Source organism: Schistocerca cancellata, chromosome 8 (assembly GCF_023864275.1).
Source record: "Schistocerca cancellata isolate TAMUIC-IGC-003103 chromosome 8, iqSchCanc2.1, whole genome shotgun sequence".
NCBI classification, from domain to species: domain Eukaryota; kingdom Metazoa; phylum Arthropoda; class Insecta; order Orthoptera; family Acrididae; genus Schistocerca; species Schistocerca cancellata.
The window spans coordinates 67,771,311-67,785,608 of record NC_064633.1 but is presented as its reverse complement, the minus strand read 5'-3'; the positions used below and the strand labels follow the sequence as shown (position 1 = coordinate 67,785,608).

The 14,298-nt window shown below is 35.3% G+C and overlaps 1 protein-coding gene across 1 annotated transcript in view; it reads right to left on the bottom strand.

Annotated features, from left to right (window-relative positions):
• Nucleotides 1–4,706: 4,706 nt before the first annotated feature.
• Nucleotides 4,707–14,298, bottom strand: part of LOC126095353 (LIM domain only protein 3-like) — a gene marked incomplete at its 5' end in the record, with an annotated part of 69,983 nt that continues 60,391 nt past the window's right edge. Inside the window, one exon of the mRNA XM_049910161.1 lies at nt 4,707–5,573. Within this exon, the coding sequence (XP_049766118.1) occupies nt 5,382–5,573 (192 nt within the window). The remainder of the gene's footprint in view (nt 5,574–14,298) is intronic.

Here is a 14,298-nt window from a genome sequence, read left to right as displayed (position 1 = left end):
GCACCGTCAGAGTTCTTCCCTTTTCCACACATCAAAACAAAGATGAAAGGGTGCCATTTTATATCACTGAGGACATGTAAAAGGTGATAACACGTGCTCTAAAGAAAATTCCAGACACCACCTTCCAGGAAGCATACCAGGCATGGTGGAATCACTGCTCAAAGCAAGTACTTTGATGAATCTTAATAGATTGAATGATTTGGATCAATATATTTGGTTGTATAGATACAACTGCATTACCTGTTGATCACACCTTGTACATGACATCCTGAAAGCCATGGATCAAGGCAAACAAACGGATACAGGATGTCTCGACTTCCAAAATCTTTTTACCTTAATACCAGACACACATTTATTAACAGAGGTGCGATTGTATAGGGTACTGAAAAAAGTTTGTGAATGGATGGAAGGCCTTTGATAGGAAGGACTCAGTATGTTGTCTTGAGTGCAGAGTCATCAACAGACGTGGCAATGATTTCAGGCATACCACAAGGTAAATGTACTGGGAGCCCTGCTGTTTCTGCTACATATTATTGATCTTTCTGACAATATTAATAGTAGTTTTTGACTTTTTGAGAAGAATTCAGTTATCTTTAATGAAGCATTGTCTGATAAAAGCTTCAGAAACATCAAGTCAGAACTCAATAAGATGTCAAAGAGGCACAAAAATTGGCAACTTGCTTTAAATGTACAGAAATATAAAATTGTGCACTTCACAAAATGCAGAAAAGTAGTATCCTATGATTTCAATACCAATGAGTCACAACTTGTGTAAATATCTGTGCGTTACAATTTGTGGGTATATGATGTGGAATGATCACACAGGATCACCTGCAGGTTTAGTACATGGCAGACTTCAGTTCATTGGTAAGACACTAGAAAAATGCCGTCACTCTACAAAGAAACCTGCTTACAAAACACTTGGCCATCCCATCTTAGAATATAGCTCAAGTGTGTGGGTTCTATACCAAACAGTACTAACAGGAGATATTAAATATATTGAAAGAAGTATGACACAAACATTCAAAGAGTTGTTTTACTTGTCAGAGGTTTCAGTCAAATTTATACATGTAATACTCTGGAAAATATAGCAATTTGAAAATGAATAATACTAGAAGAAAACGAGATTATTATTTATTTTTATATGTTGCAGGCTGCAACAATAAGAGAATGACTGATTTCCTTTTCACCAAATTTGTCACTGATTCACTACTCATGCAGTATAGATTAAGCACTGGATATTTGTTTTAAAACAACCACACAGCTCACGTATTGTGAAAAATGGAACATGCATTTGTAACAATTTTGTAGTGCTTTACACTTAATCATGTAATAATGTGTGTGGCCCTATAGCCGAGTGGTCAGCATGGCAGATTGCCATCCTATGGGCCCGGACTCGATTTCCAGCTGGGTCAGACATTTTCTCTGCTCAGGGATTGAGTGTTGTGTTGTATTCATCATCATTTCATCCCCATCCAGTGTACAGGTTGCCCAATGTGGCGTCGAATGTAATAAGACCTGCACCAGGGCGGCCGGACCTGCCCCGCAAGGGGCCTCCCGGCCAATGACACCAGATGCTCATTCCCATTTCCATGTAACAATGTGTTCATCCCAATGATGTTATGTGAAAACTTCTTGGCATAAAAAATGAATATGATTCAGAAATAAAAACATTAAGTTGTGTGGAAACATTTGTGTAACAAAAGACAACATTTATTTCATCTTTGTTCATGGTAACATACTTACATTTAATTTTCAGAAAAACTTACAGAGAGTGTTTTCCCAAAATAAATGGAAGAAAGGAAAGTGCACTTAGCTCCACTTTATTGTATAAACATATTTAAATTTTGTGAAAAGTATAACAGACTTAAGCTATACAATCACAGAAAGTGAGGATAAAAAAAGCAGCAGTCACTGAAACTGACCAAGAGGTTTCCTCCCTTAATAAATGTTCAATTAAAATGCAAAATTGATATTAATAAATACAATGTTTACAACACACTGACACTTCAAGATTAGGGGTCTTACAGCTTTGAAATTTACACAGTATAAAATTTTTGTACATGTAGTCAGTTTCACATCAAACTCTGCTTTTTCCAGTTGATGTAAGTTCCAGTTTAAGTACTGAAAGAAGGCCTAAAGCTCTTTGGCATCTCCTTTTGCATACATAAATTCCAGTTGTCAATAAAATTAATTTTCACAAACTGTTTTACATCCACGCAAATGTTTGTTTTAGTAATCAGCAAGATATCTTCCTCAATTCATTAAAAAAGACATGACAAGAAAATAATTCAATCAAATTATGTAAGTTGTGAAACATTTCTTCTTTTTGAGGAACTAGCAAGTGAGTGTCACTATATTCCACATGTTAATGAGAGAAAAAATGTGATTCATTGTAGTTCCAAAGAAAATTAACTATTGTAAAGGCTATGCTCCCTTGAAACTGTAAGTTGACAGTAGAAGTTAGACCATAATCATATGAATTCTGTTACATTTGTTGAAGAGGCATAACTGAATGATTATACATTCAATTCACAAGCAATTTCCTCTTGTTTCATACCCATCACAGTAAGTAGATTTGGATCATTATCTTAATTTCTACTTATATTATACCCACCACAATAAGCAGATAGGATCATTATTTTGTTGTTTCGAAGCAAGGTCATATCCTAGCAAATTAATGAAGAAGAAAAGAACATAGTACACTCATACATAACTAGAAACTTTCCATCTGAAACCAGGCATGAAAGTCTGAGATTATTTTCTTAATACGTAAAATTCAATGGAGTTATCTATTCTTTAAGATTGTATGAAAATAAAAACAAACATATCTTCTCTGTGGATAGAAGAGACTCTGCTAACAAGCATCTTGATGAACCACTGGTTTATTGGTGAGCTTTGTCTTGCAGACGACAGGTTGCTCTATTTTGTACCCAATCCCATCAAAACATTTCTGGAAAACAAAAAAAGGGATTCATTGCCAAGTGGGCCTTTTGATGTCACCTACCAGCACTCAGAAATAACAGACCTAAGTGAATATAAAAATTCAGAACCATGTTGCAAGGTATATTAAAGCTATATAGATGCCTCTACGAAACAGTAAATGGTTATTATTGTAAATATTCATGGCCCAGTAGGCTTGACAGTGATAAACTGTAACCTTGTGCTAATTTAGTGCACAGTGTATAGAAACAGTGCAGCCAGAAGATGAATGTCATCCAACTTGTTCTGAAATGCACACTTCTTCAAAACCACATCCTCATGAAAAAGCATAGGGATCACACATTACTTATTTATGCTTGTAATTCCTGAAAGCATCCTTTTGCATAAACCACTTTAGAATAATTTGCCTACTGTATCCAGTTTGTAACCACAGACAGTTACAGAAAAACAAACATATTATGTTAGATCCATCATTCACAAAGCAGACAGCAATTAATTTGCATCCACTAGTCAGAACATAATTTTTCACCCATGTCTATAACCATGCACGTTATTATTGACTGTTTATGCCCAGTGGCAACACCAGTGATTACTAATTAGGAACCATGGTCTGTTGAAATACACATTGGTTAGCACTGAAGGCATGAGTCTTACTTGCCACACTACTTGTGAGTAGATTACTATGGTTCTTAGGTTTGCAATGGCTGGCTTAGCACCCATAAAGCTGCTTCTGATTAAATTCCAACCTCACCTTTACATGAACAATCCCACTTCCACAGGAAAGTGTGATCCTTATGGCTCTTCTGAGGAGAACTATTCAGAATTAGTTTGTTACTTGTCTGGTGCTATAATTGCAATTTTATTTCAAGATTCTAAACTCTACCTTCCTTCTATCTTACTTACTTGTTCATTAACCCTTGAGTCAGTGTGGAGGAGGGGGGATTGTTGGGGGAGGGGACAAGGTCATGGGAAACTTCTAAAAACAAAATTTTGAAGGACAAAGATCATATTATAGTCTCTGTTTTGACAATCAGAAAGCCATAGTGTTAAATTTTCAATAGGTATTTTAGACTGGCTTTGCTGTCAATTGTATTATTTGTGAACTTTTGTTTTGAACCTAGGGTGAATAAGTTTCCCCTGCGATTCCATTTTTACTGCTGCTGTAGTTCTTATAGGAAAGTCCCTTATCATTCTGGGACTTGTTATTGATTATTATTACCGTTGTATTTTCCGTACTCTTAATGAATGTTACAAGATGCCTGTTTATTACATTTACACTTGTTTTAGTTCAAGACTCTGATAAAATTCATTGAATGCAAAGACTTCATCTTAGCTTCCTATTTGCAAACATCCTCCGACAGCTTTTCTACTCCATATTAACGCAAGTAAACAAAATGAGAAAAGCCTGAAGAAAATATTTTATTGAGTTTTCACAATTATTTCTTCATATATTAAACCATTTATATTCCTGTCAACCTTCACTCACAATTGAAAAGTTTTATAATTTTCCCCAGATTTTTAACAATAACAAAAGATTCTTGCCCAGTCATTGGAGTCTCTTGGACTAAACATGCCATGTTGGAGCATAATTAGGGCAATAGTGAAGTCATGACCTTATATTTCATTAAGTGTAATATAATATCACTGTAGTTCACTTGTTTAAGCTTTCTCCTACTGGAACATTGACATTTAAAAAGTACTGAGTGACAAATACTTCCAAATTTTGCACAGATTCCTTGAGCACATTGTATTTAATTACACAGTTGATTGAAATATTTTTATTATGTCTCTGAATTATACTGTACATGTCTGAGTAAATTTTTCATTATTTTGTCACTGGCCGCTACATGGTATACATGAGGATACTGATCTCCATTATATTCTTTCTTAATTTCGTATACTTCATTAATAAGGATACGTGAAACAAAGTTTCATATTTGGCGAATCGACTAGCACAGATTCACAAACTATGTGTAAAAATATCTTTACAGTCTCTTTAGCTTTATGTATTACAGTTTCTGATGTATATTGCATTTTTGTCATTTACAATTATATTTTGCAAATGATTTCTTTCTAGTAACTTATTTTACAGGAAAATGTTTGAGTATAACAAGGTGAGGCTTGAAATCTTTTCAGATTCTTCTCGAGTTTATATATTGGTAAATTTTGTAATTCTAAGAAAAGCTAAATACATTTCACATCTGATAATATCACACACTTTGTCACTCACTGGTTGCAACAGTTTGAGTCCACAGTATACAAAAGTCATTCCTCTGTTATAAACTGTTACTTATATGGCATTTCACTGCACTTTGGGCATTCACTTCCATATTCTGCTTTTTCCTTCAAAAAATTAAATAAGCAGTCTTTCAGTGTTTGTTTACAATCAGTCACATAGACTGCTACTACCTTGATGTAGCTGAACAAATAGGTCCAAATCAGTTGCACTGGGTGTCAAATGTTTCAGAGTCTGGGCTGCCATAACCACTAGAGCCATCATCACGACCATGTTGGTTGGTATTGGGGATGGACACTTTATCACTGTACGAGTGTGGCTGTCCTGTTGGTTGTGCATGATGGAGGTGTACAACATGGTTCTCGTAGTTGATGGTTAAATTGTCTCCTGCTGGCTGAAAAAAAGTTATATAGTTAGTTTGTGATCTTTTTTCTTTGTCAAACAAAACACACAAGAAAAAAGTAATACATATAAGAATTGCTCACAACTCAAATAAAACATTACCTTGAACAAAAACTTTAAAATTGTCTTTATCTGGTACAAAATGCCTCAATGCTCTTATTAACTGGAGAAATTATGTAGCATAAAATGAAACCCAAAAACCAGGATTTTAAAAATGTTGTAGGGACTATTAAATTATGACAAAAAACTGCTGTTTGTTGTATTGCAACTATCTCTACAATAACTATGCAATTTTTGATGTGACAAGTAAATGGATCAAACAGATTATTTGGTTCCAACAACCCTGTGTGTTTTTGCTATCAAAAATCACTTGAATGATGTATTGTGATTAAATGAAACTGAACTTGGAAAACAGCTTTTTTTTTAATGCCCATGGCATTTCTTAATACCTATTCTCTTTGAGTATCTAAAATACAACACTAGATCCAATTCTTGTCTACTTCATTTTATTTAATGCTTAAACCAATGATCTGCATAGCTGACACATTTCTGAAATTTACTTCTTGTCATAATGGATCACTGCTTTTCTAAGATTTTTAAATAATGTCATGTTGTCTCTTAGCTGTATCTGTTTTATTGTGCTATTTCAGTTTTGTGTCATTTTCAAGCATATTAGCATCAGGAGTGGTACAGCCCTGCAAGAACACTATTTTTAATGTATTTCTGTGATATAATATAAAATCAAATCTTATACTTTAAAAGGCATAAAAGCTGAGTTGCAACAGTGCAATAAAACAGTTACAGCTAAAAAGTAAACTTCATATCATTTAAAAAATTTTGAAATTGTTTTATCATTGACTGATTAGTTCATTCAAGCATTTCTGATACACATTATGTGCTCTCGAAGGTTTTCTTACTCTGATTGTAGATCATGGAAGGCAATTTACTTGACTATTACCCACAAAAATTTTTTTTGAATGAGCTAGCCAACTCATGCACACTACTAAGCCAGTAACTTCCTGTTCAGAAAATCATGTACTGCACATATGACTTTGAGACAAACTGTTGATTGAGCCACGGGGATGCACTCTCATATGTGATATTTAACATAGCACTAGAGATAGTAATAGGTTCAGCTCAAATCAATATATGAGGCACAATATTCAACAGAACATTGCAAGTTCTGACTTATGCAGATGATGTGGATATTACTGCAAAAGCAGAACTAGCTGCAAAAGAAACATATAAGGCACTGGGGGCAGCAGCAACATAAATGAGACTAAATAAGGTGCTGGAATTTGATAGGTGTGAATAGAATCCGTTAGTGGAGTTGTCCACCTGGGAACACTGTTCATATCACAAAATGACATTAATGTGAAAATAAAGTGAAGCATCCACTCAGATAACAAATGCTATTATGGTCTGGCCAAACAACTTAAGTCCAGAAAAACAAAGTGTCAACTGTCTAAAACTTTAATATGCCCCATATAAACATACAGCTCAGAAACCTAGACATTGACACATTAGTATGAAAATATATTAGGATGTTTTGAATGGAAGGCATTGCACAACATCTATGGGTGACTAGTGAAGGTGGAGTATAGTATAAATGATGTAGTTTTGAACTTTACAGATTATATAAAGATCTTGAATTCAAAAAGTTCATTAAAATAAACTACCTGAAATGGGTCTGCTATGGTTTTTGTATGAATCATGAGAATACCCCCAAAAAATAGTGATGCAACAATGGAATGAAGAAGCAAGGGAAGACCAAAACATGGATGACATACAAGATGACCTAATAATTATTATTGACAAAGAATGGAGATGAAAGACACTGGAGAGAGACAAATGGAACTATGTCCTAGAGCAGGTCAAGGCCCATCAAGCATTGTAGAGAAGAAGAAGAAAAAGAAGAAGAAGAAGAAGAAGAAGAAGCAGGAGGAGGAGGAGGAGGAGGAGGAGGAGAGAAAAGAGGTTTGCTCATTCAAGCATTTCTGATGTGATGATCTCATAGTAATATGCTCTCATTTGTTTCTGCGCATTGACCGTAGAGACTGGTGGACAAGTTCCTAGACTATTACGCAAAGAAAAAATATACAGAATGAACCAGCCAAGTGATTCATATTACTCAGCCAATCTATTTGTTTGGGAACTTTCTGTTCAGAACATTGCATGCTGTAAATGCAGATCATGAGGGACAATCATCATGTTTTTAGCACATCCTATGTGCTTTGTACAATGAAGAATGTTTTCTAGCAATTCTGGTAATGTATAACTGACAAAGCTGGCATATTTGGGACTATACAACTTTCTATCAAGAATATTTATTTTTCCAAAGACCTGGCCAAAGAGTTGCATCATAAGAGGTATATGTGAGCAAGCTGTCACAATAATTTTATATTTTCTTCTTCCCTGTAATGCTAGATGTATATGTTAGTTTATTCACAATTTGTGATAGTTGATTCATAACTGAACAGGGCATTGACAAATAAATTTTTATTAGCTCATATCCATCACTGTGCCCACCCACAACAAAAATTATATTATTTTGGAATTCATTGGTTTCAAGAACCTATTGCGAAGGCATATTCTAAGGATGAAAATGATATTGTATGGGAATTTATTTCTATATGTTCATCGCATTTCACAATTTAGATATGAGGTTTATCTGTGTAGTTATAAGATCTGTTCAAAAACTTCTGGAACTTTGCCCACAAAATTTTTCTATGCTCACCTTTTACTTATTGTGCTTGATCTCTTTTGAAATACACTCCTCCACAATTGATACACCACACCCAATGCCATTTTTACTTCCAGAAGGAGTCTTGATATGCTTCTTGCTGGATCATACGAAGTGCTGTCTGCGAATTTTCTTTTACCTTGGCTATCGTGGCAACTTTTCCTCCTTTCAATAGTGTTTCCAACTTTGGAAATAATAAAAAGTCCACTGGAGCCAGGTCTGGAGAGTACAGAGCATGAACCAGCAAAGTGATTTCATTCTTTGTGCAATAATCATGCACCAGCAGTGATGAATGTGCAGGTGTCTTATCGTGATGCTAGAGCCATGACTTGTCTTTCCCTCTCACATTTTTTTGCAGACATCACAACATGACCTGATAGTATGATTGATTAACAGTTTGTCCCTGTGGCACAAATTCCTGGTGAACTAATCCTTCAAAGTCAAAGAAAACTATCAACACATCTTTGACATTTGATCTGACCTGGTGAGCTTTCTTTCCTGACCCATTGTGAAGATTGAACCTTGGTCCCAAAATCATAACTATAGACCTGCATCTCATCACCACTTATGATTCTCTTAAGGAACATCTTGTTCTAAGTTCTGCAATCTAAAAGCTCTTCATAGATTTCTGGTTTGGACTCATGAGTCGTGGGACCAACTTCGCGGCAACACAATGCATTTCAAGATGCTGTGCCAGGATTTCATTACTTGATCCAACTGAAATGTTGGATTCTCCTGCAATCTCTTGGACAGTCAGTCTTTGATTGGCATGCACAATTTTGTTGATGTTCCTGGCATGAGGCTCATTGGTAGATGTAAAAGGCATTCTGAATCAGAATCATCTTTAACTTCCATCTGACCATTTTTAAACCATGTGAACGATTCATAGCACTGGGTGCAGCTTAAGTACTCATCACTGTAGGCTTCCTTCATTATTTGGTGTGCCTCTGTAAAGGCTTTATTGAGTTTCACACAAAAGTTAATGCAGATGTGTTGCTCCTCTAATTCTGCCATCTCAAAAACCACAAACTGTGTGACACACCATTCAACTGAATACAGCACCAAACAGTAACTAACAGATATACAACAATAAAACTTCTGGCAGTTACACATTAAACACAGGCATGTGCAGGGAGCCAACCACATTTTGCTCCAGCACATCATTTGTGTGAAATTATGAATGTTCCAGAATTTTTCCAACAGACCTCATATAATAGACTTTATGGATATCACTAAAGAACACTGTTACAATAAATGAAATCATATAAGTACACTTTATGTGAAAATTGTATCAAATCAAAAATACATTTTCTTATTATCACTTTTATTCTGAGAGAGTTTTGTATAACTGACACGATTTTTTTAAATGTAGTGAACAAATACTGAACAAGGCAGTGTGTAACACTAGCTTCACATTATGAAATGTCTGCTTGTGTCTGTGTATATGCGGATGGATATGTGTGTGTGTGCGAGTGTATACCTGTCCTTTTTTCCCCCTAAGGTAAGTCTTTCCATTACCGGGATTGGAATGACTCCTTACCCTCTCCCTTAAAACCCACATCCTTTCGTCTTTCCCTCTCCTTCTCTCTTTCCTGACGAAGCAACCATTTGTTGCGAAAGCTTGAATTTTGTGTGTATGTTTGTGTTTATTTGTGTGTCTATCGACCTGCCAGCGCTTTTGTTTGGTAAGTCTCATCATCTTTCTTTTTAGATATAGCTTCACATTAAGATAGACAGTGCCTCAAATCCCTGCATAGATAACCAGATTTAGGCTTTTCTATGGTTTTCTATGGAAACGCCAAAAGAAGTGTGAAATTTAGCAGGGTGGTATAGAACCGCGTGCTATAATAGAACTCCTCACATAAATATTACTTGTTTTTTATTTGCACTCATTTTGCTGTACTTTATGCATTCATCATGTTTTGATAATGTGGCTTGCGATAAGGTTACATCTACAAGTAAAAAGTGAGTGGACTGGAAAAGCAGGAGTCTTATAAATTTGGAGAAAGAAGGATATGGTCAGTGATGTTTGTATATGACGTGGTTCTTTCTGGCATTGAATAAAAAAAGGCATCATTGGAGCTAAAGGAAATAGCTGTGGAATCAAAACAATACAAAAAAATAATAGCACTAACAGGAGATAGAAATGTAAATATAATTTTAAGAGGAGTAAAACTAGAACATGTGCAAAGCTTTAAATGACTAGGAAGCAGAATAGTTAGTGACAATGTGCAGCACAGGATTTAAGACCAGGATAGTAATGGCATAAGAGACATTCTGCAGGAAAATAAGAGTTTTCTGCTGCAAAGTGGTGCTTAAATGTGAACAATGAGGAAGAAGGATACAGCAAGACTAGAGGTTTTTGCGATGAATGTGTGGCAGAGGATGAAAAAAGAAACTTGGATAGATAAGATGAAAAAAGATCAGGTACTGTGAGAAGTGGAGGAGTAGACACCATTACTTAATTTAATAATAATATAAAAGGAAAAGGAACTGGATGGAACACATATGAAGAAAAGAGTAGTTTATAAAAATATATTCAAAAGGACATGTGTAAGAGAAGAGGAGGTAAGGAAGAAAAAAAAAAAAAAAAGAAAAAGAAACTGGATAGGCCATATATGAAAAGGACAGGCTTGTAAAAAGCCTCTCAGAATGGTATGTGGAACAGAAGAGAAGATTAGGGAGGAAGAAATAGCAAGTTACGAATGATGTATTGGATGGCAGCATATACAAAAGCTTTAACAAGGAAGTCATGGACTGACAGAAATGCAGATGCAAAGCAAACACTAGGACAGGTTGTTTACAAAGAATGGCCAAACTTCCTTCCCCCAGTAGAACTTGCACTCCATATGTAATGACCTATCCGTTGTAGGAATTTTAAATCCTAATCTTCCTTGCTTCCTTTCTTCCTTCTTTCCTTTTCCTGACAAACAAAATATTTGTATCACAGATTGCAAATTAGAGTTGTAAAGACATGTAGAAAGTTAATTTTAGGTATTTCATTTTTACATTGATTTACCTTCATCATTATCCATAAGTCCAATTATAGATGAGCTCCTTCAGTGTTGTTGAATTAAAACATATTATCAAAGTGAAACAGCTGTTAGAAACTGCATTAATATTTAATTATAATTGAACTTCAATAAATTATTTTTGTTTATCAGGATAAATTTAAAATAGAAAAATTAAGGGGGAGGGCACTAATTTGGAGGAAAAAGCTACTGATTCTAAAATATATTAAATGTCTCTTGTTTTTCTCGTATTTATAGCAAAATATTTACAGGACCATGTTGATATGTATCACATAAAATAGTTATGTATCTTCCTTAGAAGCAGAAGCCTGTTTACAAAGAGCACTGCTACTTATCATGCAACTATGAGGCATCTTCAGTCCTTGAATCTAGATGAATTGGTGTATGGATAATACAAAATCTACATCTACACTCAGCAAATTACTCTGAAGTGCACGACAGAGAATATATACCACTGTAACAGTTATTAGGGCTTTATCCCATTCCATTCATGTATGGAATGCAGGAAAAATGATTGTTTAAATGCCTCAGTGGGAGCTGTAATTAATCTAATCTTGTCCTCATGATCCCTATAGGATCAATAGGATCAATATGTAGGGGGTTGTAGTATATTCCTAGAGTCATCATTTACAGCTGGTTCTTGAAACTCTGTAAGTAGGTTTTCTCAGGAAAGTTACCATTTATCTTCAACAGCCTGCTAGTTTAGTTTCTTCATAATAACTATGACACTCTCCCATGGACTGAACAAACCTGTGAACATTCACACAGCCCTTCTCTGTATACATTCAATAACCCCTGTAAGTCCTATCTGATATAGGTCCCACGTACTTGAGCTATATTCTAGGATGGGTCACAGGAGTATTTTGCACACAGTCTCCTTCAGAGATGGATTGCATTTTTCAGGTTTTCTACCAAAGAAACATAAACTTTATTTACAACTGACACTATGTGGTTGTTCCGTTTTGTATCCCTACAAACTGTCACACCTAATAATTTGTATGAGTCAACACATTCCATCTGTGACTCACTGATAATGTAGTCACAGACTGTCATGTTTTTTTCTTTTTGTGAAGTGCACTATTTTACATTTATAAACATTGAAAGTGAGTTGTCTGACTGAATATTTGTGCAGCTTTTCTCAGACAGTACATTGTTATAGATGACTGCATCATCTACAAAAAGCCTTACTTTATTATTAATATCATCTGCATGGTCATTAATATACAATATGAACAGAAAGGGCCACAACACAGTTCTCTGGGTCACACCTGTCACTACTTCTACATCTATTGATTACTCTTCGTCCAAGATACCTTGCTGTGTTGTCCCTAACAAGAAATCCTCAAACAAGTCACAGATTTTGCTTGATTTCAATAAATGTAGATGTGGTACTGAATCAAATGATTTTTCAGAAATCAAGAAATATTGCATCTACCTTTCTGCCTTGATCCAAAGCTTGCAATATATCTTGTAAGAGAAGTGCAAGTTAGGTTTCACAAGTTTGATGTTTTTGAAATCCATGTTGGTTGGCACTCAGGAGATCATGCTGTTGGAGATATCTCATAATGTTTGAGCTCCAAATATATTCTAAGACTCTACAACAAATTGATGTCAAGGATATTGGACAGTACTTTTGTGGATCACTTCCACCACCAAATGGATGTGGCCTCCACTTTCTTTGTACTTCTAGATATAGATATGGTTTTTTGTTTGACGGGTCAACGATAAACCGTTGTTAAAAGAAAGCCTAACTCGACCACAAATGCAGTATAGACTCTGATAGGGATCCCATCGAACCCTGTAGCTTTGTTCAGTTTTAGCAATTTCTGCTGTTTCTCAATGCCACTGACACTAATATCTATTTCAGTCATCTTTTCAGAGGTATAAAAATTGAATTGGGGCAGTTCTCCAGAGTTTTCCTCTGTAATGGAACATTAGAAAACAAAGTTAAGGATTTCTGCTTCGCTACCCCAATTCCAGTTCCTGTTTTGTCCATGAATCATTGTCATCAAGATGGTGTCCAATACTGAACTGTGTATAAATCATTCAGAGAAAGCTAATGTCTTGGACTCCGTAGAGTGTTTATTATGTCTTAAAATTGTTCATAAAGGAATCTGAATTTGTCCTACATTACGAAAATGGTACCATACAGAGTGTTTTGGTGATATTAACTTACTCAAATTATGAGTGTAGCATGTTTATGTGTGAAGGTTGTTAGTCTGCAACTGAAATTTTTGCCAGTGGACAAATGGAAAATGAATTGACTTCTCTACAGTGTGATGTGGAAATGTGTGAACAGTATTCTGAAATGCTTAAAAAATTACACAAAGCCTTCATAACAATTTAGATGGTAACAGCTGTGAACATGTTAGGTCAGTGAAGCTAGTGCATTGTAAACAATGTGAAAACATGTCATTCAGCATTAAAAGAGTCATGCAATTGGGGCAGAAATGAGTGCAAGGAAATCTGAAAGATGTAGTAAACACAGTAGGCCTACCTACAGTCATACTCTTAAAAATGCTTCAATACACAAGACTGTACAGAAGACATAACTACATTCAGGCACAGCAAACTTTACAAACAAACATCTGCAAATTTCCAGATCTGATGTAATGATGTACTCTGATAACCATGACATGGCCTTGGGGCACCTTTGGTAGAAATCACAAGAAACATTAACGTTGAAAATCTCTCCAGTTTCTTACAATATACAATAATTATTGGGGGCACTAATGATGAGTACAGGAATGAATTATTCAAAGCCACAGAGAATTTGAAAGAAATTCTTAACTCTACCAGGAGAACACCAGTAATTATCATTGGGATTCCTCACAGAGGTGACCTTGTAAACACTTCAGTTGTGAATCAGGGAATCATTAAGAACAAGAGGCAGTTTGAAAAGATTTGAAAAGCATCCTGGAACCCACATTTCTTATCTGTAG